Raw genomic sequence first — 26,345 nt, 5'->3', positions numbered from 1 at the left:
TAGGAGAATGCAAGTAAAAAGTGGCACACCCAGTCAGGTGTTGCAACATGGCAGAAACGCTGGGTCCCCATATATCATGGGCCTAGGGAGTGGCCGTGTAATCCCGACAGCAATGCCACTTTGACCATTCGGTGAGGGGGTGGATGGCCGTGCGTGGCTGGGAGTTTTCAACTAATCCGGGTGGCCTGGGGGATTTCAACCATTCGGTAGGGATCCGTACTGCCATTGTCGCTCAGCTAGTGGGTTACGCTCTTGTCTTTCTCATGGGCTGCCGAAATGTTACCAGTGATCAGGGCCCCCTCTCATGGACAGAGATTTGGCATCCCGGGGGGGCCTCTCTCACCTAGAGTTGGGGGAGCCAGTTTGACACCCCTAATTCTGGGCAAGAGCAAATACTGTCCAAAAGGGGAAAGCTCTGCTGGTTCTAGCTTGGCTAGGAGCGGGTTGGCAGCCCCCTTTATCCCTGGCTGTCGTGACAGGATACCTCACTGGCCTGACGAACCAGTGCTGTATATGTAGTCTTATTCAGGTGCGAGGCCCTGCCTGAATGGGCTGTTTATTTCCTCAGGTTAATTATGGCCCTGGCAGCCAGTAATGTAAATTTAAGCAAAACTGATTCTCCCATTGACGAACCCAGAACGACCCTTATCATGGATGTGGATTCCTTTCACAAACCGTCTCCCTCTTTAGATGATGCAGGATTGACTGCCTCCAGGGCTGGACCTTGTGTCATCAATAAACATGTTTTGACCGTGACCGGGTGGCCACACTGTGACTACGTTTCCGTACGTCAGATGCTGGAGCCATTTGGTGTACAAAATTAACTGGCATGATGATGTTATAAAGGAGCATTGTGGTGTGGATTTGGATGTGATAGGAAGCTTTAGGAGGAACACTGAGGTGGTTTGGCCATGTGGAGAGGATGGAGGGTGAAAGACTGACGAAGGGAGTGTATGTGAGTGAAGTGGAGGGGGGAAGAGGGAGGGGGAGGCCGAGGATGAGATGGAGGGATGGGGTGGAGAGGTATATGAGAGAGGGGGGTGTGAGCTGGGAGCAGGGCAGTGAAATGGCGGGGGACAGGGCGACTTGGAGGCAATTTGTTTGTGGCCACCCCAAACGGGATTGAGGCGTCTGGCAATAGATAGATAGAATAGATGATGTTAACAGATGGGAATGTCGTTCTCAATTTGCAAGGGCTGAGGACACATCTTGTGCTTTATCAGCATTGAGTTCTGATACTGATTTGAGTGTGTTTCTTAGTAGAATACATCTTCATGATGCAGATGCATACATCCCTAAGGATTATGCAGAGTCTATAACAGTCACTGCAAAGCCACAGAATAGATCTCTGTCCTATCCAAAGTGGCTTCTTGCAACTGTTAGTTCAGAACGTGCAAACTTTATTAAAGTCTGTCGTTTTATTGAGGAAAGAGTTGGTCATTTACCTTCCGATTCCATCAAAAGGTATGGTAAGAAGAGTGTTTTAATTTACACTCCATCTGAAACAGTGTCTTGAATGCTAACCAGTTTAAAGTTAGATAATTCTATGTTAGCGGAAATTAAACCACACAGGACAGAAGTGGTTTTCTGCCATGACCCTGCTGACTTTGGGGAGCGTGAAATCCTCCATTTGTGTCCTCCTAATGTGGTTGATGTAAAAAAAATATCAGTTACGTTACTTCTGTATCAGTTGTCCTTTGCCGATTGCGTCTTACCTCAGTCTATTTGTATTGATAGGCTGCATATCAACGTGAGACTGCACAAGGGAAAGCCATTGCAATCTTTCAATTGGTTTAGATATGGGCATGCTGCAAGTGCTTGCAAGGGTACTAAGGTGTGTCGAAAGTATTCTCAGCCAGAACATGGAGACTGCTCTCAGGACGCTCATTGAGAAAACTGGTGGTCGCCATGGCATCACTGCTAAGGAATGTCCTCAGTGGATGTTTGAGCAGGAGGTGGTAGTTAAAGCTAATGCTGAGCACATTAGCATTGGGCAAGCTTTAGCTTTGCTAAAGCGAGCCCAACCCACCCTGGGTAGATCATTTGCTCAAGTTGCTGCTACTTCAGCACCAAGGGAAGGAGCTTCCTTCTCCCAGAGCCCCAAAGGCCTAAATGTCGATGGTGCAAAACAAAAATTTATAACAAAGAAGGACAATCATTCTACAGGTGATGGCGAATCTGCAGCAGGTCCTTCTGCCAATAGGAAAGCTGCAAAACCTGAATCTGCTACTAAGAAGGATAATCCTTCTACTGGTGGTGATAACCCAGTAGCAGGTCCTTCCGCCATTACTAAGTCTCAGAAAGAAGCCGAGATGCGTCCATCCCCTGAAGATGATGGGTTTGGTGAGTTTGTCTCCCCAGCTCATAGAAGGGGTTGAACTAGGTCACCTCCAGTGAAATCTGGACCTGTTTTGGGGACTAAGAACTGATTTATTCATTTATCTGATAGGGAGGAGGATGAGATGTCACTCCAGTCAGAGGATGGCTCCTTGGGTGTTAATGCTCTTTCCACTCCCAGGTCAGTGGCTAGTAATACTTCTCAAAGTATTCAAAAGACAGCCTCAGTGAAAAGTAGATCTAAAGAAGAGATTCATCAGTTGAAGACTTCTTTTCAACGAGTTTCGACACTTGGCTCTAATCCTACGATAGGTAAGTTGGATTCTTCAGACATTTAGAATGTTTTCTCTGACAGGGAGGAGGATGAGATGTCCCTCTGGCCAGAAGATGGTCTTTTGGGCATTAATGCCCTTTCCACTCCCAAGTCAGTGGTTACTAATACTTCTCGAAGTGTTCACAAGGCAACCCCTTCTAAGAGTAGATCTAAGGAAGGGATTCATAAGTTGGAGACTTCTTTTCAAGGAGTTTCAAAACTAAACTCTACTCCTAAGATTAGTCAGTCAGGTTCATCAAATATTAAGAGAGCATCATCTGTACCTAAGGTCTTTCCTGACAAGAACAGGAAAGTTAAAGTTAGTAAACCTTCTACTAGAGTACAGTCGATTCCGAATAAGAAATAATCCTATGTCTGTTTTACAGTGGAACTGTAGAGGTTTTTCTTCAAATTCTGAACAGCTTAAATCCCTAGTGCATGAACTTAATGTAGGTGTGGTCTGTCTGCAGGAGACAAAGCTGGGCAATACTAGCCTTAACATTGGTCTTGACTGGGTGTCTTACCAAACTGTTCCTGTTTATGATCACCCCCAGGGTGGGACTGCTATCCTTGTTCGCACCTCTGTTCAGCATAAAGCTATTCCTCTTAATACAGATTTACAAGCATGTGCTGTGTCTGTTGTATTGGACAGGCATATCACCCTGTGTTCAGTTTATATAGAGTCTGAATTGAGCCACCGATTGGGCCATGACTTATCTTGTCCTGAGTTGCTCAGTCTTGTTACTCAAGTACCACCACCATTTTTTATTATGAGTGATTTTAATGCATATAATCCTATGTGGGGGAGTACCTAACTTTGTTCAAGGGGATCTGTCATTGAGGAGTTCCTTGATATCAGTGAGGCGGTTCTGTTAAATGTCGGTTCCCCTACGTGGGATGAAATATCAAGGAACAGAGTCTCTCATTTAGATTTGACACTTGCTTCCCCTGTTTTGGCAGCTGACTACTATTGGTCAGTCCATTCAGACGTGTGGCAGTGATCATTTTCCAATTAAGTTGGTGTGTGGTCGGAACAGTCTGTCAGCATGTCTTCCCAGGTGAAAACTTGAAGAGAGTGATTGGGCTGGCTACATGCAAGCTACACAGGTAAGGATAGAGTATGATGTCTTTCCTGATCCTCTAGTGGCGTATGATTATATACAGTCAGTCATTGTAGATGGGGCATCACGTTTTATACCAAAGACGGGAGGATGCCCTGGATGCCCAGCTGTTCCCTGGTTGACTAAAGTGTGTGCTCGGAAAGCCACCAGGGCTGCTTTTCGTAGGTATCAAAATAATCCTACAGATCAAAATAAAATAGCTCTTAAAAAGAATAGAGCCAAACAGAAGAGAGTTTTCAAGGAGGCCAAGAAGTCTTCCTGGAGAAAGTACTTCTCGGGGTTGACTTCAGCAGTCCCATGCTGCTTCATTTGGCGTAAGGTGCAGAAACTCAGAGGAAAGTATGTTCTTGTACCAATGCCAGCTTTGCAGGTCAACAACAATGTTGAAACTGATCCTGTTAAAGTTGCAGATATTCTTGCCTCTCATTTTTCTAATATATCTAGTCCGGAGCACTATGATGCTCATTTTAGAGGTGTTCGAGAGCAAATTGTGACTTCAGATCTTAGGTCTGATAATAGTGAGCCTTATAATGATCTTTTCTCTCTCCAGGAATTGGAGGCTGCTTTAAATAAATCCTCACCAACTTTGCCCAGAGAGGATGGCATCCATTACAAGATGCTAGAGTGGCTCCCATTAAATTCCAAATTATTCCTCTTACGGGTATTTAATGGAATGTGGGTTTCAGTTGTGTTACCTGATAGTTGGTGGAGCTCTGTTATCGTCCCCATTTCCAAGCCTGGGCGGGATCCTAGTCTGGTTAATAATTATCGACCTATCTCTCTGACGAGTTGCGTCTGCAAATTGTTTGAGAGACTGGTCAACGCTTGTTTGGTGTGGTTTCTTGAGAGCAAAAACAGCCTTCATCGAAGGCAATTTGGTTTTCGGCAGAATCGATCCACCACTGACTCTCTGGTGTTGCTTACTAGAGAAATCCAGTCTGGATTTTCTCGAAACATGCAGACAGTGGCAGTCTTTTTTGACCTTGAAAAAGCCCATGATACTGCCTGGAGAGTGGGAATCCTAAATCAGCTAGCTGAGTGAAATATTAAAGGTTACATGTTCCGATTTTTAAAGGACCGACTCATAAAGGTTCATGTGGGTCCTTTTATGTCTCAGCCTTTTTCTCAGGAGGAGGGTGTTCCTCAGGGGAGTGTATTAAGTGTTACATTGTTTGCAGCTGCCATTAATTGCATCATGTCTGCAGTTCCTGTAAATGTTAAGGGGTCTTTATTTGTAGATGATTTTGTCTTGTACTGTACCTCTACTACAGTGGTTGAGGCATGTCACCACATGCAGAATGCCATTAATTCTGTTTTTCAGTGGACCTCAAACCATGGTTTCAAGTTCTCTACAACGAAGACTATGGCCGTCCGGTTTACAAGGTGTCATAAACTCGAGCAAGTACCCAACTTGTTTCTTGATGGGTCTTTGGTGATTTTCCAAGGGAAAGTGAAGCTCGTGGGAGTCTGCTTGGATTCCAAGTTGACTTTCAGAGGCCATATTGATCAGTTAGTAATGAAAGTTAAAAAAGACTTTAATCTGTTAAAATGTATTTCGTTCTTTGACTGGGGTGCAGACCAAACTACACTGCTCCGACTATATGGAAGCTTGTGTCGTTCTAAATTGGATTATGCCTGCCAAGTGTATGGCTCTGCAGCCAAACCTCACTTGGACAGGTTGTCTGTCGTTCAAAATGCAGGTCTTCGCATCTGCGCGGGTGCATTTAGGACTTCTCCCGTTGAATCCTTGCATGTAGATGCGGAAGTGTTACCTCTAGACCTAGACAAGAAGAGATGACCTTACGCTACTTGGTCAGGGTAAAGTCTAATCTGTGTAATCCAAATTATAGACATGTCACTGCTCCTGCAGCAGGGTACACTGGAGGCCATAGATCCTCCATTCCGCCAGAGGTACGTCTGGCTAATGATATGGTGGCAGTTGGTATATCAACTGAAGCAGTTGCCCATGTTGACCTGGCTTGCACTCCACCATGGAAGTTGGTTAGACCTTCTGTGTGTCCCATCAACCTGTCAAAGAGTAATAGTCTTCCAGCTCAGTTGGCTGCTTCATTCCATCATCATCTGGCTGAAGCTCATTCAGATGAGGGAACCATCATTACAATGGATCTAAAGCTGGTGGAACAGTTGGTTGTGCCTTTCATGTGGATGGCCACATGGGTTTATGTAGGCTACCCAATACATGCTCTGTCTTCATGGGAGAGTTGTATGCTATCCATAGTGCATTAGCACGCATTTTACCATGGACATAAAAGTATGTATGTGGTATGTACTGACTCTCAGAGTGACATTGCCTCTGTGAAGAGTTTTGCCCCTACTCATCCTGTAATCCTGGAAATTCAGTATTGGTTGACCTATCTGGTGGCTCGTTATAAGTATATCCGGTTCTGCTGGGTGCCAGCCCACATTGGCATCAAGCAGAACGAGCTTGTAGATCGAGCTGCAAAACAGGATTGTTATTTAAATGCATGTGAGCCAATTAGTATTCCCTCCCGCTACTTTAAGCCAAAACTTCGAGTGTATATTCGCTCGAAGTGGCAGTCATTGTAGGCATCCCTGATGAGTAATGCAAAGTTAAGGTCTATTCGTACATCAGTTGTTCCTTGGTCATCTGCTAATCACCCTGACTGGAGGACCGGTATCGTGATGAGTTGTTTGAGGATTGGGCCTACATATATTACTCATAAGTTTTTGTTAACCATTGGCAAAGGGCGAGTGCCCCCAATCTGCCAAACTTGTCAGGTGCCTCAATCTGTGAGGCATATTTTGGCAGATTGTGCTGGGTTTGCCCACGAGCATAGGCTCTGTGGTTTGGAAGGGGTGCCTTTTAGAACACTACTTGGCAATGATGCACCAGTAAAGAAACTAGTTGAGTTTCTGAAATCAGTCGGTCTGTTTCATTTAAGATATTTATTACAGTATAGTCAGACCCTCATATTTGAGGGTAGTTCGTTAACTTTGAACCTTGACAGCTGGAGGGCTAATCTTGTGAGACAGTCTTCCGGTTTTCTGGGTTCATTGTTTTTCCTACGCTTATACTGTTGATGGCACTGAATAGGCTTGCAGCTGTAGTGCCAGGCACTGCTGTGCCAAACCCCTTATAAATCAATCAATTAATCCCTGATCAGGGTGTCTGGTGGATTTCCACCCTTGGGTAGGGAGTTGTACAGCCATTCTTGTTCAGCTTATGAGTTACATCTGTTTTCCTCACGCGCAGCTGATATGTTTCCGGTGATCGGGGTGGCTGGAGGATTTCAGCTGTACGGTAGGGATCTGTACAGCCATTCTTACTCAGCATGAGGGGTACGGTCTGTTACCCACTCGTGGACAGAGACGCCGGTGAGCCATCCAACAGACTTTTTTTTTATACTTTGTATGCCGGCCTGGGGATTTCGACCACATGATTAGGATCTGTACAACCATTTTTGCTTAGTTTGTGGGTTGCGCTCTGTCTTCCTCGCACACTGCCGGTATGTTACCAGTGATTGGGGTGGCCGGAAGGTTTCGACCATTCAGTAGGGAGCTGGATAGCCATTTTAGCTCAGCTTGTTAGTTATGGTTTATTACCCATGAGTGGACAGAGAGGCTGGTGAGCCATCCAATGGATTTTTCTGACTTTCTAGGCCGGCCAGCCGCCGAAGCCGGAGGTTTTATATCCTGCAGCGGACAGATAAATCTGCATACAAATATAATAGAGCTAAGGCCTAATGAATGGATCCTTAGCTTGGCCGGATACGGACAGTCCTGATAATCAAGGGATTACTGTATATGCTTTTTTTTAAACTTCTGTCTTACCTTTTTATTAATGATTAATTGAACAAATAATGAAATTTTTATTTTGTTGTTGTTGTTTGGCTACCTTATATTAGTGTGTAATGTTTGAAAACATTTGAATATAGGTCATTCTAGTGAAACATTTTACAAAATACTTGAGACTCAAAAGGCAGCTATAAAATACAATCATAGTATCCTTATATGACAGAGAATAGCTAAGTATGATACAATTTTATAAAGAAATGCCCTTTAAAGGTCAACCTCTATGTATAATCACATGACACAGTGGTCAGCTCAAAGCCCAGAAAGTTTTTCTTGCCACCTTAAACAACCTAGTGTGCACTCACAATCACTTGTATTAAACACACAGGCTTTGAATTATACATTACATAATGTTTGGCATTCACCTGAATGACTTGCAAGAGGAGCATCTACATATGACAGGCCTTTTTTGAAGTACAGTATCTGCAACAATATTTTTTCAAGTTTTGAAGAGACATTTGGAGAGTAATGGCACTATGTACAAGGAAGACAGTAGCCAGTGTTGGCATACCCAGCCCACCCCGAACAAGCTCAGTAACAAACTTTGATGACAAGCATTCTCCAGGATCTGTTTCTGGCTGCCCATGCATATGAACTAGAAATCCCCCAATGTAGACAATTTTATATTTTCTGTTGTCATCTCAATCTAGCAAGAGCTGAGTGTCATGCAGTGTCACCTCTTCCAGGAGGTGTAAATCACTACAGTAGAAGTCCTATTTTTCGGCATCTATGGGACCAGGCTAGTGCCGAAAAATCAAAATTGCCGAATTATCAAAAACCCTACCCACTCAATACCTTATATGTTTCGGTGAACACTATCATCACTACTCATATCATTACAAATGTGCTTGGAGAGAGTACTGTATACTGTTTGATACTGTACAATACTGTAATGAATACAATACTATACATGAATATGAAAAATAAAGAAATTAGTGAACATACTGTATATAAATGTAATGGTACAGTAGGCCTACAAGTTCACATGCACTTGCCTAAACTTATAGTAGGTTCCTTAATTACATATGTACAATAGAAGGGGTTGATAGGACTCTGCTACTGCTGGAAGAAGTCCCCAGCAGTAGAGGGTCCTCATGGAGAATTTCAAGACTGACGAAAAAAATCGGAAAATCTGCCGAACGATCAGAGATTTTCGTAAATGGGACTGTTTCTCAAAACTGCCGAAATGTCAGATTTGCCGGGGAATTGGATGCCGAAGAATTGGACTTTTACTGTATCACCTAATGGTGCTGTACAATATTCACAGCTTTCTTGAAATGCAGTGTCAGGGACAGTATCATGTTCTAACAGCTGATGCACTCTATATGCTGCTTGAGCATCCCCAAAATCGATGTAAAAATTTCCTCCACTGCAAGTAATATCTTTCAAGGGGATCTTGTGAAGAAACAGAAGGTAGGACGTAAACAAGGTCATGGCTTTCCAAGAGATATTGTGCTACCTTCATGTTATACCTTATTGTGGTAACAAAAACATCAGCCATTGATTCAGTTAGTTGTTTCTGTCTTTCACGTCCACCAGTTCACCAACAGCTGGAAATAATCTTACACATTTCCTGCAACTTACTGAAGTTTTCACGGTTGCGTGCCCAAGGTTCATGACAATGATCTTGTAAATGAAGTGAACTGTATTTACTTTTAACATTCATCATTTTCTACCAATTTGTTACCAGCTCGATGAATTTCATTGTTCCATCATGATGGTCAACTGTTCCCATCAGAGCCTTCAGTGCAGCAACTGTTTTTCATTGAACACCTGACAAGCTAAGGGTGCACATTGATGCTGCAAAGGTTTTGGGAAGACTGATGAGTGTGTGAGATTTGTGAGACAAAGTGGTGTTTTCTGATCATCATAAAGAGCTCTGACATTACTCCAGTTTGTCCAGTATTCTGTACCAGCCTCGGTAAAATATAGTTGCTGACATTTCTCTGTGATCCAGTTGTTTCTCAGATTTTTTAAGGATGTGAACATATACACAAGGAACACAGTCATGCCATCTGGTGCTAGCGTTACATTCCCAGGACTACCAAGTTCTCTGTATACATCTTGATTCATTGCGCAGCTGTCACAGACAAACTAATGTTATGTCCCCATCCCACACTTCCACATGCTTCAACAGCAGTAGTTCAGTATAGGGAGGACGTTGCCCAGTGAGTTGTTTTCCTAGTGGCACCCTTATGGTGTACAGTACACAAGATCAGCTCAGGCATCGTAAATAAACACTGGCTTCTTAAGTTCACTGTCTTTATCTTCTAGATAATTACACTTAATGCTGTCCAACTTCACTATTCTCACAAGCACTGGAGCTATACAAACTTTAGTAACTGCAGTTACACTTAATGTTTGGCAACACTTCACTGTTTTCACAAGTACCGATGATATACAAACTTCAATAACACGTCACTGTTTGCCAGCAACACTTCACTGTTTTCATAAGTACTGAAAATATACAAACTGCACTGCACTGCATTACACTCAAACTGAACTGAAAACTGACTGAACCTGCTCTAGTCTCTTTCCCATCCTTATATAGCCTTACATTAAGCTAGAAACTTCTAGCACACACTCAACAGGGCAACAGTTAAAACATTTACCAACTAGGAGACATCAGAACATCCAAAGTTCACCTACACTGCATAACATTCTAGATTACTGTATTTAGCATACAAACTTAAATTACTTAATTTAACAAGCAGTCACAAATAAAACATTGTTGAGTAAAAGAAAACAAAAATTAATGCATAACTTAATCAAATAACTACGCTCACAAACAGCAGGCTAACTGGCAAGTGTGACTCGTACCGGAACTACAGCACGAGAAACATCGGGAAACACTGACAAACTCCCAGACTACTTAACCAGGAAATCTCACTTCTTAACACTAAATTGGATGCCCAAGCTTTAACAACATGAACAGCTTCCAGTAACATTTCCGTCAGTGGAACAACTTTCAGTCCTGATACAGGTTGGATTTGTATGATGTATCGCAGTCCTCCATAAAGACAGACAACTTCAATAACCAGAGCTGATATTGCTAGATCTTCAGGTTTATTTGAAGCGTGGCCAACTATATGCTCTCCGGTAAAACTAAGAGCTGTTTAACTTCATTAAATAGAATGTTAACTAGCCACTGTTGTGGTTTCAGCTGTTGAAAAAGAACTGGGAGACAGTTATCAGCATAAGTGCAAGACATCAACTGTTGAATCAGTTTCTCACAAGGAAGACAAATTGCTCTTGAATTTCTGAGAATTCTGTATGCTCTAGGTGAAATGCAAAATAGTTTTGCTACGAGAGTTAGTAGATACTTTATATAATGACAGTTTTTTGGAGGAATCAGAAGCAGTAGCAGCTGTACTTGAATAAACTGAAAACTGTCAATTGCATGAAAATAAGTGATAGAATCAAGCTCTGATATTATTTTGTGTCCCTGGAGAGGTGGTGAAGTGGGCAATGAGAAAGCTTGGCTTGGAGAAGTGGCTGGTTAGGATGGATATGGCTATGTATGTGGGTGCTCGCACCCAGGTAAGAGTGAATGGAGATTTGAGTGATGAGTTTTCCATGAATGTTGGTGTGCATCAGGGGTCAGTCTTGAGTCCCATGTTGTTTGTCATGGTACTTGAAGCCCTTTCACGTGACTTTAGAAATGGACTCCTGTGGGAGTCGTTGTATGCTGATGATTTGGTGTTGATTGCAGAGAGTGGGGGGGAGATGGGGGAAGGGTTTGGGAGGTGGAGAGATGGTATGGGGCACAGGGGTTTAAGGGTAAATGCAGATAAAACAGGAGTGATGATGTCTGGGGTTGGTGGCGGTGCTGTCAAAGACGAGGGAGAGTGGCCATGTGCAGTTTGCCACGGGGGCGTGAGAGGTGATTCCATCTTGTGCGGTGTGTGTGATGGGTGGGTGCATAAGAGATGTAGTGGTGTCGGAGGTGGACTGCGAGATGATGCTGATTTTATGTGTACGGCGTGTCAGGGTGAGCAGGTGGAGATTGTCAGATGTGGAAGGATTGAACTTGCAGGTGAGTCTCTTGAGTGTGTGGAGGAGTTTTGTTGTTTGGGAGACGTGTTGTGAGTGGAGGTGGGGCTGGAGCTAGTTCTGTGGCTAGGGTGAGAAGTGGTTGGAAGAAGTTCAGGGAGCTCTTGCTTCTCCTGACATTGAGAGGACTCTCCCTACGTGCTAAGGGGTCTTTTTATGCAGCATGTGTTAGGAGTGTAATGCTGTATGGTAGTGAGACCTGGGCAGTGAAGGAGGAAGATATTCGCCAGCTCAGAGGTACAGAAATGACAATGATTAGGTGGATGTGCAGTGCATCCCTGCGTCCAAGGCCTGGAGGGGCTGGGTTTACGATGGAAGAGTTGAGAGGTAGGATGGGACTGGAGTGTATTGGTGTTGTGATGAGGAGAGGTAGATTGAGATGGTTTGGACATGTGGAGAGGATGGGGGATGATGATTGGGTGAGGAAGGTGAGAAGTGTTAATATTGGGGGTGGGGTTATGAGGGGTAGACCGAAAAAAACATGGGACGAGGTCATTAAGTGTGACCTCAGGGTTAAGGGACTGAACGGGGAGGCTGCAATGGATCATGCAGCGTGGAGAGCCGCCATTAGGTGACCAAGGCCGACATATGCAAGCATGTTGGAGCCTTTAAAAACTAAACAAAACGAAACGTTCAATATGTGTTGGTTCATGAGTATTCATAGTTTTTAAGAGTTTTTCCCTTTGAGACCATTTATGTAACAAACTGTTTTTCTGCAGGTTCAGTTTATTTTTTGGTACCTCCAAACAATCTTTCTCTGCCCCCACCAACTTCAAAAATCCAAAAGGAGAATGTACCTTTAAAATGAATAAACATAATAATTGCTCATCCATTAGTGTCTGTCATGAACGTGGTCAGTTCTCTGCCATTCTGCTTTATATAGAAATTAGGGAAACATTTTCCAATCTGTTCTGAAAAATTGTCAATATTGTCAATTTTGTCCTGTTCATTTTCATATTCAGCCTGCCTTTTAAGTCGCGCTTCGCTTGTCATTGTTCTAGTTTACTTTGGGGTTGACTTTTCTTGTTTCAGGCAAGACTTGACCGCACCTTTAAACACTGTAGGAGGTCCGGCTGGTCGTTTTCCTCCCCAGACTGTGACCAAGTTGCAGTGTGATGCACAGATCCAGATTTCTAACATGTCTCTCAAACTTTCTCGGCTATTCGGCTTCATTCTTATCCATGCTTGATGATCTTGTTCGTCAGTAGGAAAGCGCACCATAGGACTGTATAGCTCTCCTTTATAGTTCCCATGACACTTGAATGCAGAGCTCCATTTAAGCATTATCCCTACAAACAAAAAAGAAATAATACTAAACCATACAACTGTGTGTGTGTGTGTGTGTGTGTGTGTGTGTGTTGAATTAACAGGATTTCTCTAGGAATATGTCAAAAGCAATTAGTTCCCTCGAGAGGAAATAAAGTTTTCCGGTGCACAATCAGCTTGTCTCACACACAGCGTCCCACGCCTGGGCTGGTATTGATGTTTAAGGTGTCTGTATGATGGGGATATGGATGGCTTGTTGAAAAAGTAGCTTGGGATGTGTGTACAGTCATTACTCGTTTTACGATGATTCGGTTTACGATAATTCGCTACAGCGATAATAGAAAAGTTCCACCCCCAAATTCGATTTACAATAAATTTCCCACCATAACGATTTTGCCATTGGAAAGTGCCAGGCTCACGCAAGGTGACCGTCGCTCCAGTCCCGGCGTACGGGCATTGTTATGGTTCAGGTCCTGCCACCCTTTCAAAGCCCTGTCTTTTCAACTTGTTCATGTGTGTCCCCCCTATTATCGTCACCTCTCAGCCAAACATCGTACTGTACTACGGTACTGTGGATTTGTGTGCCCAGTGGTAAGGTCAGTGCCAGTGTAGGCCCCAGTGCTATGGTTGGTACAGGTATGGGTCCCAGTGCTAAGGTTGGTGCAGGTATGGGCCAGATTCCCCTCCTCCTAACCTGTTCCTCTCTGACTCAGAGGCTGACCACTAGTGCCTGTAAGCACAGGCTGTCCCCCAGCCTCGGAGGGAATGACCTGGAGACGACTTGGACCAACACAGGAAGGAATAAAGGTGGATTGTCATTTATGGTTCAGTCTTGGTTGGGTGACTTTTGGAAGTTGAGTTGACGTAACCCCCCTTTTATAATGGGTTTCAATCTCCCGATTTATTATAAAATCAGTATACGATAAGGTATGACCTTACGTAACTCCGTCTTACATCGAGTAATGACTGTACTGTATATGAAACTGTGAATGAGTGGTTGTGTTAATGTGTGTCAGAGGCACAACTGCTTTCTTGATGTCATATTTAACCAGTGGACCCAAGGTCCAAACCCTGAGACCTCTTGTTACCAATCCTGATCTAAAGGCATCTTCGCTTTTACTTCAATCAGAGACATGAGCCAAGTCAGACATTAGGTGTGCCATAGCCTCATCCCATGTTTGTTGAAGTAACTGCTGAGGTGGACACTGAAGGACACAAATGGAAAGGTGAAGGGTGGAGTCATCAGCATATGAGTGGATAGGGTTAGATGTACAGCTCAGGTCGTTGATGAGTAAAAGGAAGAGAGTTGGTTATAGGACAGAGCTTGTACTGCATGTGTATGTTATTCATTGATATCATAGGTTTATTTAATGTTAGTCCACTTTTTATGAGGTAGCTGATCATGGGTGACTTTCTTATGCAACAACAGACCTCTTCAACATCAAGAAGTTAGTGCGAGAAATGCGACGAGACCAGCGCACTTCCTCCACCTCACCCATCCCGTCCTTTCCGGACTCATCTGGCAAGGTTGTCTGGACTGCTGTTGTCATGTAAGTCCTGTCACTACTGTTTTACCCCGAACACCTTCACCATGGTAACAGTTTTCTGTTTCTTATTTTTACCCTCTGGTGATTTTGCAATGCTTGAGGGAAATTATTCAGACAGAAGAGGTGCCCATCATCCACTCACACTGTGTAATGCTACTCTAGAGTGTCTCAACATTGAGCGACAAGCCGAATGATTTCCTGTAAGACAGGAAATCATTTAATACGTTGGATGTTAACCTTATAACCAACCAATACATGTTCCCTGTGTTCCCTGCATGTCAACAAGTTGGTTGGCAGAGGGTTTATGCCCCTTCTAGGAAAACAACTGTGTAAAAACATAATGCCTCGTAACAGGACTCACCAACAATTGACAACCAAGGGCCATACAAAGGACATGGTGCGAATTTCAGAATGGAATGTGAAGGGTGCAAATAATGAAGTGAAAGAGAGAGAGAGAGAGATAGGCCAGGTGCTTGAGGATGCAAAAGTGGATATATGTGCACTGACTGAGACTAAATGGTGGGGTGAGAGAGTGGGAATAAGGATTGGGTATATGTATATGTATTTGCCTAATTGTATTTACCTAATTGTGATATACAGAAAGAAACAGAAGGGGGAAGTGAGCATGGAAGTGAAAAAGTTACTACATGACGGTATTGTGATACCAACTCTAACGTACGGAAGTGAAGCTTGGACATTGTTGGAAGGACACAAGTCAAGAGTGAGAGCAGTGGAAATGAGTTATTTAAGAGGAGCCTGTGGAGTCACATGGAGAGACAGGCTGACAAATGAGGATATAAAGGAGCGTTGTGGTGTGGATGTGGATGTGATGGGAAGCATTAGGAGGAATACACTGAGGTGGTTTGGCCATGTGGAGAGGATGGAGGGTGAAAGACTGACGAAGAGAGTGTATGTGAGTGAGGTGGAGGGGGGGAGAGGGAGGGGGAGGCCGAGGATGAGATGGAGGGATGGGGTGGAGAGGTATATGAGAGAGGGGGGTGTGAGTTGGGAGCAGGGCAGTGAAATGGCGGGGGACAGGGCGACTTGGAGGCAATTTGTTTGTGGCCACCCCAAACGGGATTGAGGCTCTGGCAATAGATAGATAGATAGATATACAGGAAATGAGCTATGCTCATGGGGTCCTGTCTCTGTTTCTCAGTAAGTCAAATTTAGCTTTAAACTCACTTAAGTTTTTAGACTGGACGATCTCATTGTCCAGGCTATTCCACAGGTCTGTACATCTATAAGGAAAACTATATTTCTTCATATTCCTCAAGCAGCTCGGTTTCTTCAGTTTCATTCCGTGTCCTCGTATTGCTCTTTTATCCATAAAAACAGATCTTCTTTGTCAATTTTATCTACTCTCACCATGGTCCTGAACACTGCAATCATGTCTCTCTTTTTCCTTTCTTTTAAGGAAGGCAAATCCAGCTTTTCCAGCCTCTCTCTGTACGACAGATCTGCCGGACTGGGTACCATTTTGGTTGCTGTTCTTTGTATTCTCTCAATCTTGTTTATATCTTTCTATTTGTGTGGGGACCACAGTACTGCTGCATATTCTAACCTGGGGCGAATCATGGCCACTATCAATTTTTTCATCATCTCCTCATCCATATAATGAAAGGCTACTCTTATATTGGTCAGGAGTTTATATGTCTCTCTTACTGCCTTGTTAATGTGTTTTTCAGGTGACAAACTGTCCTGGATCAGCACTTCCAAATCTTTCTCTTCTCTCACTTTTGTGATTGGTTCATTTCCCATCAAATAATTCAATGATGGCCTCTTGGTACTTTTACCCATTTCCAATATTTTACATTTCTTTGCATTAAATTTCATTTCCAACATCCGGCTCCAATCGTGTATCCTATCCAGATCCTCCTGCAGCATTTTACAATCCTCCTCAACCTCTACCTTCCTCAAGATCTTTGCATCATCAGCTAACAGACTTGCATAACTATTCACTCCATCTACCATATCATTTACATAAATCAGGAACATTACTGGTGCCAACACCGAGCCCTGTGGGTTTCCACTTGGAACTTTCCTCCATCCAGACATCCTATCCTTTATTACTGTCCTCATTTGTCTGTCTCTCAAAAAGTCTTTCATCCATTCCAGGAGGTTCCCCTTCAGTCCTCCTATATGCTCTAGTTTCCACATTAGTCACTTATGAGGTACCTTGTCAAAGACCTTCTCCAAATCTAAATACACACAATCCACCCAACCATCTCTCTCTCCTGTAGCACGTTAATTGCTCTTGAGTAAAAACTCAACAAGTTACAAACACATGACCTTCCACTTCTAAATCCAAACTGACATTCAGCCAAAATATTCATCTCTTCCAGATATTTTATCCATCTATCTTTCAGAATTCTTTCGCACAATTTTGCAACCATGGTGGTTAGGGACAATGGTCTATAATGCTGGGATTCTCCCCTGTTTCCGTTCTTAAAAATTGGTAGCACATTTGCCCTCTTCCATTCTTGAGGCACTTGCCCCTCTTCCAGAGAACACACAATTAAACTGTGAATCTTATCCGCCAGTTGTTTTCTGCATTCCTTCAGTACCCAATTAGAGATTCCATCTGGTCCAGGGGCTTTCCTTACATCTTGAGTTTCCAGTAATTTATACCCTTCCTGTACCTCCACTTTTATATCTTTTATCACTACATTTCTAGTCACTCCCGCCCCTTCCACAAACTCCTTTTCATTTGTGAAAACTGATTGGAAACATTTGTTCATTATTTCTACTTGCATTGTTGCATCTTTATAGACCTCTCCTTCTACTTTCAGTTTGGTGATTCCTTCCTTTTTTTTCAATTTGCCATTGACAAATCTATAAAACAGTTTGGGTTCATCCTTACATTTGTCTATTATACCTTTTTCAAAATTCCTTTCTTCCTCTCTATGTATTCTTGTGTATCCATTTCTAGTTCTTTTGTATTCCTCCTTTGTTCTTGTTACCTCTCTTTCTCCAATTGTTCCACGCCATGTCTCTCTCTTTTTTTGCTATCATACACCTTCTGTTAAACCACTCCTTTTTCCTGTTTTCTTTCCCCCCTTACTCTTGGCACAAATTTTTCCACTCCTGAATTATAGAAGCCTAGAAAAATATCCCAGTTCTGTATTTCTCATGATTCTCTGAATTTTGTCCAATCTGTCTATCTATCTATTGCCAGATGCCTCAATCCCGTTTGGGGTGGCCACAAACAAATCGCCTCCAAGTCGCCCTGTCCCCCGCCATTTCACTGCCCTGCTCCTAACTCACACCCCCCTCTCTCATATACCTCTCCACCCCATCCCTCCATCTCATCCTCAGCCTCCCCCTCCCTCTCCCCCCCTCCACCTCACTCACATACACTCTCTTCGTCAGTCTCTCACCCTCCATCCTCTCCACATGGCCAAACCACCTCACTGAGTTCCTCATAACGCTTCCTATCACATCCACATCAACACCACAACGCTCCCTTATATCCTCATTTGTCAGCCTGTCTCTCCACATGACTCCACAGGCTCCTCTTAAGTAACTCATTTCCACTGCTCTCACTCTTGACTTGTGTCCTTCCAACAATGTCCAAGCTTCACTTCCGTACGTTAGAGTTAGTATCACAATACTGTCATGTAGTAACTTTTTCACTTCTATGCTCACTTCCCTGTTTCTTATCACTGCTTTCAAAGAACCAGCAACCTTTCTTCCCTGCTGTACCCTTTCAAGCACTTCACCCTCCAGACCTCCATCCTTACTCATCACACTACCCAAGTACTTAAACGTACTCACATTTTCCAATTCCTCACCATCCAACCTCACTGTACATTCACTAACTTCACCTCTCTCAAAGACCATCACTTTACTCTTCCCTACATTCACCTTTAGATTCCGTTTCTTACACACTCTCCCAAACTCATCCACCAAGCCTTGCAGCTCCCCTTCGTCTTCACTCAACAACACAGTATCATCTGCAAACAACAGTACAGGGAGTTTCCAAACACTATCCTCTCTCACCAGGGTCACTCCAACATCCACTACCCTACCTTGTACCTCTTTTATTACCCCATCCATGTACAGATTGAACAACCATGGAGACATGCCACATCCCTGTTTCAAACCAACTTTCAAAAAGAAAAATTAACTTAGTTCACCATCCACACGCACTGCAGCCTTCGCACCATCGTACATACTCTTCACAGCATTCAACAACTTCCCATCTACTCCATATATTCTTAACACTTTCCACAATCCTTGTCTATCCACCCTGTCATATGCTTTCTCCAAATCCATGAAAGCCGCATGCAACTTCTTTCCCTTCTCTAGAAACTTTTTCACTAAAGATCTAAGAATGAATATCTGATCTACACAACCTCTTCCCTTCCTAAAGCCTCCTTGTTCTTCTCCAACTAATTTTTCTGTTCTTTCTCTAACTCTGTCTATAAGTATCCTACCATACACTTTTCCCATTATACTAAGAAGACAAATGCCCCTGTGATTACCACACACTTCTTTTTCCCCTTTTCCTTTGTACAAGGGAATAATTATACCTGACTTCCAATCCTCTGGGACTCTACCTTCCTCCCATGCCAATCTGCACATCTTCCACATCCATTCTACTACTATCTCTCCCCCATGCTTCAGCATTTCACCACACACTCCATCAATTCCTGGGGCTTTCCCCGATTTAACTTTCTTCATTGCTTCCACAACCTCTATCCTACTGATTTCTTCCTGTCTTCTCACCTCCCTCCTTCTCCCAGCCATTCCCCAGCCACTTATACTCGCATTACTTCCATCCTCTACGTTCAACAATTCCTTAAAGTGCTCTCTCCATCTGCTCACTTTTTCAACCTTCTCCACTAGTAATCTACCATTTTTATCTTTCACTCCCCTGCATTTTCAAAATTTTTTTGTCAAACCTGTAAAGTCTGCTTTCCCAAAGTTGTATCTTCCCTGCATATAAAGCTCGTCTCTTGGCTCCATGTTCCCTGTTATCATCTGGAACTCAATGACCACATTATCACTTTTTCCAGTAGGACACAGATATTCCAATGATTCTATTACATCGGGTTCTTTGGTAAACAGTAAGTCTAGTCTTGCTGGTGTGTCCTCTCCTCAGAATTGTGTCTCTTCTTTGACCCATTGCGTCATCACATTGTTCACTGTTGTATTTAATAATGTAGTGCCCCACGAATCTTCGCTGCCTCCTGAGTCCTATTCCTCCCAGTTCACCTCTTTACAATTGAAGTCACCCATTAAAATTATGTTGTTGCTTTTCTCAATCATTTTCTGTAAATGACTAGCCATGTCTGACAACATTTCCTGGTATTCATCATCACTTCATGCCCTTGTCTTAGGGGGAACAGAAACTACTGCCATATCTCTATTGTTATTCTCTCCAATTTCTAATTTCATATTTTTCACTTCGACCCGGCCTTCTCCCATTTCCACGGTATCTACGTTTATATTGTTCTTTACTGCTATCATCACTCCTCCTCCCGTTTTTTTTTTTTTCCTGTCTCTTCTCCATTGTTTGTATTTACCATCTCCTATATGAACATCAATATCTTCTCTTAATTTGGTCTCTACAAAGCACATAACATCAGGTTCATGTACCCTCAAAAAATCGTTGATTTCTAGCCTTGCCATTATTAAACCATCAACATTAGTATATGCCACCTTCCAATTATTTTTGATGTTTTTTAAACTCTCTTTTCTCCTTCTCTCTGTCAGTACCACTTCCATAATTTCTGATCCATGACTCTCCAATAAACACTGTCTTCTCTTCCTCCGTTCTCTGGTCGTTTTCTACCTTTGCTTCCTTTACTAACTCCTTTATTTTAGCTTTCTTCCACATTTGCATCTCTCCTTATCCGAACATTTTTTAACCCTTCCTTCTCTGATAATTTCCCTGTTCTACTGATAATTTCATTTACTGTTGCCTGAGACTCAAACTTTACTTTCAAAGGCCTTGCCCCTCCATCCTCGTACTTTCCTAACTTAAGCACCTCGTCAGTCTCTTCTTTAGCGTTGTTGTTTTCCTCCATGACTACTGATATTATTTCTTTAACCTTACTCAGTTCCCTTCTTTCTCTTTCTGATCTTATTGTCATACGTTTTTCTTTAACTCCTGAAATTATTACACATTTTTTCTTATCTGCTACATCCCTGACTAAAGATTCTATAATTCTCAGCACCCTAACCACTTCCCTCTCCACCTTTTCCTTGTCTTGTTGTTCTATAATCTCTTTCAAATTTGCAATTTCCTCTTCCTGAATTTCTTTAATGTGCTCGTCCTGTATTCTTGATTTTGGATTCATACACATCTAGTTTGCTTTTCATCCTGTCTCTTTCTTCTTCCAACCTCTTATTCTCCCTCTTAAGCTGTTTTATTTCATTTGAGGCTGATGCATTGCTCACTTTTAATTCAGTAACTTCTCTTTCTTGTTCGTCATTATGTGTACAAATTTTTTCCAGTTTATTTCGCAGACTTTTGATCTCGTTTTCCTGCTCTATGGTTTGTTCCTGTTACTCTTTAATTACTGCCCATACCTTTTTTATCTCCTGGACATTCCCCTCCGCTGTTTTCTCTACACCTGCTATTCTTGTTTGGTTCAACTTAATACTTCCATTTCCCACGTCCTCTTCAGAGAAACCCTTGAACTCTTTCTCGTCACTTGTAAACATTGCACCGTCCCTTTCCGCCATTACTCAACCATGTCGAGACTTTCTATTTCACTATGTCTTGTTGTTTTTATGTGCTGGAGTAGGTGAGAATGACAGGGTAGAAGAGGGTGTATGTATTGTTGTGTGCAAGAGATGGAAGGGGAATATAAGAGAGTATAGATCAGTTGGGTCAGGGATTATGTGGGTAAGATTGTTAGTAGGAATACAAGCATTGGCGATTGTGTGTGTGTGTACATGTGTCAACAGAAGAACGTGCGAGCAGAGTGAAGGCAGAGTTCTGGACAAATGTGGAAGCATGCATGGAAAAGTTTGAGAGGAGTGAGAGAGTGTTTTTGATTGGAGATATGAATGGAAACGTAGGGAATGTGAAGGTGGATGGAGTAGTTGGTGAGTGGGGTGTGCCTGCATAAGTGGATGAGAATAGCAGTGCTTTAGTGGACATTTGTGCAGGAATGGGTTTGGTGATAGCCAATACGCTCTTCAGGCAGAAAATGATCCACAGGTATACGTGGTGAGTGGTGAGAAGGGTGGGTGGTGAACTGAATGAACAGAAGGCAATGATTGATTATGTGTGTGTGGATGAGAGAATGACAAGGTATGCACTGGATGTGAGAGTGTACAGAGGTCAGGGGAGTGAACTTTCTAACCATTACCTATTGATAGTGAAAGTCAAGGTACAAATGCATTGGATAAATAAAAGGAGACAAAGGCAGTGGGAACTAGTACAAAGAGGGTAGAACGGTTGCAAGAGGGTGAAAAAAAGGCAGAGTATAAGAGAGAAGTGGAGGAGCGATTGGGTAAATACAAGGTCTGTTCAGAAAGTATCCGACCGTAGGCTCTGAAAAAATAGGTAGCTAACCGGTTGAGCAAGGACACTAATCCCTCTCAAAGTAGGCCCCCTCTGACTTGACATTCACAGCCTAACATTCTTTCCACTGCCTGAAACATTTTTCAGTGTCGGTTTTGGTATCCTGTGGGTGCTTCATTGCATTCGTCATGATTTCTTCTCTTGAATGAATGTTGTTCAAGGCATGTTGGAGTGTGCAAGTTGCAACCCAGACATTCTGAAGACCGTTATCACTGGAGCTTAGACTTGGGTTTATGGGTATGACCCAGAAACCAAAACACAGTTATCCCAGTGCAAGTATGCTGGGTCACCTGGGCCAAAAAAAGCACCACAGGTCCGGAGCAAGGTGAAATGCACTCGCATGTTGACAGCTTTTTTTTTTTTTTTTTTAACTACCGTGGTGGTGTGCATCACAAATGTGCACCAGAAGGTCAGACTGTCAACAAACATTACTTCTTTGATGTTACCCGTCGTCTCTGTGAACCAGTTCAGCAGAAGAAACCAGACCTTTGGAAAGCGGCAAGTTGGAAGCTGCACCACGACAACGCCATTGCGTTTTCTTCTCGAGTGATTCACGAAATTTTAGCGAAGCACAGCATCCCTCAGGTCCGGCAGGTTTGTTACTCACCAGACTTGGCTCTGTGTGACTTTTGGTTATTTCCCAAGCTCAAAACTATGCTGAATGGTTCCCAATTTGAGGTGAGAGAAGAGATCATGACGAATGCAACAAAGCACCTGCGGGAGATACCAAAAACTGACTCTGAAAAATGTTTCAGACAGTGGAAAGAACACTGGGCTGCATGTGTCAAGTCAGAAGGGGTTTACTTTGAGGGGATTAATGTCCTAGCTCAACAGGTTAGCTATTTGTTTTTTTAGAGCCTAAGGTCTGATACTTCCTGAACGGATCTCGCATGATTTGGAGCAGATGGGGGAGGTGGAAAGCAAGTGCAAGATATTCTCAGGAGAAAAATGTGCAGCACGTGAGATTGTGTGTGGGGTGAAGAGAAGACGAAAAAGGTTACAAGGAATAGCATGGTGAAAATGAAGAGGTGAAACAAGCTGTGGCACAAAAGAAGAAAGCCTGTAGAGAGTGGATAAGAAGCAGAGACATTGAGGAAGCTGAGAATCGGACTAGAGAGTTATATGTACAGGAGAAGAGTGAGGTGAAAAGATCATTAAGAGAGAGTAAGAAGAGAGTGGATGAGAAATTTGGAAGGAATTCGAGTGTAAAATGGAGGGAATGTAAGAAAATGTTTTGGAAGGAGGTAAAGAGACCTAGACAGGGTAATAAAGAAGGTAGTAGGGGAGTAAAAGATAAAAGTGATAGATTGCCAGCAGACAAGGGAGATAGTGTGAGCAGATGGAGAGAACACTTTAAGGGATTGTTAAACATGGAGCATGAAAGTTGTGCAAGTATAAGTGGCTGGGGAATGGCTGGGAGGAGGAAAAAAGATGAGAAGGGAGGAAGAGATCCGTAAGATGGAAGTAGCAGAAGCAGTGAAGAAAGTCAAATTGGGAAAAGCACCAGGAATTCATGGAGTGTGTGGTGAAATGCTGAAGTACAGGGGAGAGATAGTAATGAAGTGGATATGGAAGATTTGCAGATTGGCCTGAGAGGAAGGCAGAGTCCTGGAGGACTGGAAGTCAGGTGCAGTTTTTCCCCTGTACAAAGGAGAAGGGGAAATAGAAGTGTGCAGTAATCTTGCAGGCATTTGTGATCTTAGTGTAATAGGAAAAGTATATGGTAGGATACTCTTTGACAGAGGTGGAAAAATAACAGAGGAATTAGTTGGAGAAGAACAGGGAGGTTTTAGGAAAGGAAGAGGTTGTGTAGATCATATATTCATCCTAAGATCTTTAGAGGAAAGTTTATAGAAAAATTAAAGAAGTTGTATGTGGCTTTCATGGATGTGGAGAAAGCGTATGACAGAGTGGATAGACTAGGAATGTGGGAAATATTACGGATATATGGAGTAAATGGGAAGCTGTTGAATGCCGTGAAGAGTATGTATAAGGGTGCTTAGGCTGCAGTGTGTGTGGATGGTGAATTGAGTGAATTTTTCTATCTGAATGTTGAATTGAAAGAAGGATGTTTCATGTCTCCATGGTTGTTCAATCTGTATGTGGATTTAGATATAAAAGAGATACAAGGTAGGGCAGTGGATGTTGGAGCGGCCCTAATGAGAGAGGGTAGCGTTTGGAAACTCCCTGTTCCATCATTTGCAGATGATACTGTGTTGTTAAGTGAGGGCAGTGGGGAACTGCAAGGCTTGATGGATGAGTTTGGGAGAGTGTGTAAGAAACAGAATCTAAAGGTGAATGTAGGGAAGAGTAAAGTTATGGTCTTCAAAAGAAATGAAGTCATTGAATGCACAGTGAGGTTGAATGGTGAGGAAATGGAAAATTTGAGTGCAGTTAAGTACTTGGGTAGTGTGATGAGTAAGAATGGAATTTTAGAAGATGAAATCCATGAAAGGGTACAATAGGGAAGAAAGGTTTCTGGTTCTTTGAAAACAGTGATAAGGAATAGAAAAGTGAGCATGGAATTAAAAAAGTCACTCCATGATAGTATTGTGATACCAACCCCAACGTATGGAAGCGAAGCTTGGAACTTGTTGAAAGGACTCGAGTCAAGAGTGAGAGCAGTGGAAATCAGTTATTTGAAGGGGAGCATGTGGAGTTACTTGGAAAGAAAGACTGACAAATGAGGAAGTGAAAGAACATTGTGGTGTGGATCTGGATGTGATAGAATGTGTTGGAAGAAATACATTGAGGTGGTTTGGCCATGTGGAGAGGATAGAAGCTAGAGGTAGAAGTACATTGAGGTGGTTAGGCTACATGGAGAGGATAGAAGCAAGAGACTAATGAGGAGAGTGTATGTGAGGGAGGGGAAGACTGACGACTAGATGGAGAGAAGGAGTGGAGAGGTATATGAGAGAGATGAGTGAGATGGAGAGCAGGGCAGTGAAATGGCAGGGGACAGGGAGACATGGAGCGAATTTGTTTATGACCACCCCTTACGGGATTAAGGCATCTGGCTATAGACAGATAGATAGAACACCTTCATTGGAAGAAGTCTACCCTAAGCTGAATAAAATTGTCAGAAGTGGAAGAAAAGAAAAAAGACCCTTTGTTTGAAAGATTGAACACAAGTCGTTATTCACTCTGTGCTTTGTCTTTGGTGGAATCCCACTAGGAAGAGGTATAGTGCCACTTGTGATACCATCCAGGCATAAATGGTGACAGGAGGAGCAATGTAAGGCTCAGGGTGTTAAAAATTAGAAAGCACAAATCAGGATATTGCATACCAAGTCTAACCTGTAAGCATACTGACATGATCAATGTAGTACTGTACACTGGGCTCAGTGTACATGCAGATTACTAGATTACTGTACATATAGTGCAAGATTACCATCTCTAACACGCGTTGAATTATATATTATATATAAAAGAACGTGTGGCAATAATTAATTCCATCCTAACCTCAAAATCAGAGCCCCTTTTGACCTACTGACCCACAACATCACTCCCTATAAAGAAACTCAAGTTACCAAACTATTGCCAGACATCATTGTGGAATGCTGTAATGCCTGTGCTGTAGCTACAACCAAGGTAAAATAGAAAAGTTTTCCTGCCCTTATGACACATAAGTCTCTCCCAGATTTACCCAACCTCTGTTTCCCCTCCAATACACTCATTCCTTGCAACCATTTGCTGGTTAGTTCAGATTACAGTACAGTCCTGGATATTTGGTTTCCAGATAACCGGGATATCAGACAGCCGGGAAGACTCACAGACTGACATATTTATAAACAAAAATATAACCGTGTGTGCCACTATGAATTCCCACCCCTGCATGGGGTTGTCATGTGAGACTGAGTGAAGTCAGGCCTGGAGGTGAAGGCATTTCCAGTCAAGATCATTTCCTAGTTAATCCCCTTCCCAGCCCTCTTTCTCCTTCTCTAATTCAGTCACCCTCCAAACCTTCACAAATCACCAGTCTGCTTACCATCTCCAGTCAGTAAACAAGCACTCTCAATATTGTGTTGTTGTGTTGTGATAAGCGGAGATTTCGTCACTCCATGATACCTAAAGTACAAACTAATGTTAAGCAGCTTGCTCACCATGAAACAGAAGCTGGACGTATGCTGTTAACTTGGAAAAGGTGAACATTATAAGACAGATAACAGAATTTAAAGTCCCCCAGGGACCCAAGCTCAAGGGATTTTTCATGAAAAACAAAATGAATAAATCCACTGAAAAAAGGCATACTCTTCATTGGCCAAAAATGTGTAGTACCGATACGATTTTCTGTCTAACGAAACCACTCTGCCAGCCCACAAGCTTGTAGT

General features: G+C 42.8%; 1 protein-coding gene across 1 annotated transcript in view; it reads left to right on the top strand.

The window, feature by feature from the left end:
- The window catches only part of ZnT49B (solute carrier family 30 member 9), a 310,034-nt gene that overhangs the window by 145,851 nt on the left and 137,838 nt on the right, over positions 1 to 26,345 (top strand). The window contains exon 5 of the mRNA XM_080278894.1: positions 14,354 to 14,474. Within this exon, the coding sequence (XP_080135020.1) occupies positions 14,354 to 14,474 (121 nt within the window). The remainder of the gene's footprint in view (positions 1 to 14,353; positions 14,475 to 26,345) is intronic.

Source organism: Coenobita brevimanus, chromosome 75, assembly GCF_032717465.1.
Source record: "Coenobita brevimanus isolate Jiangsu-jjx chromosome 75, ASM3271746v2, whole genome shotgun sequence".
NCBI lineage: Eukaryota > Metazoa > Arthropoda > Malacostraca > Decapoda > Coenobitidae > Coenobita > Coenobita brevimanus.
Note: the sequence above shows the minus strand (reverse complement) of the source record. Positions and strands in the feature narration are given on the sequence as shown.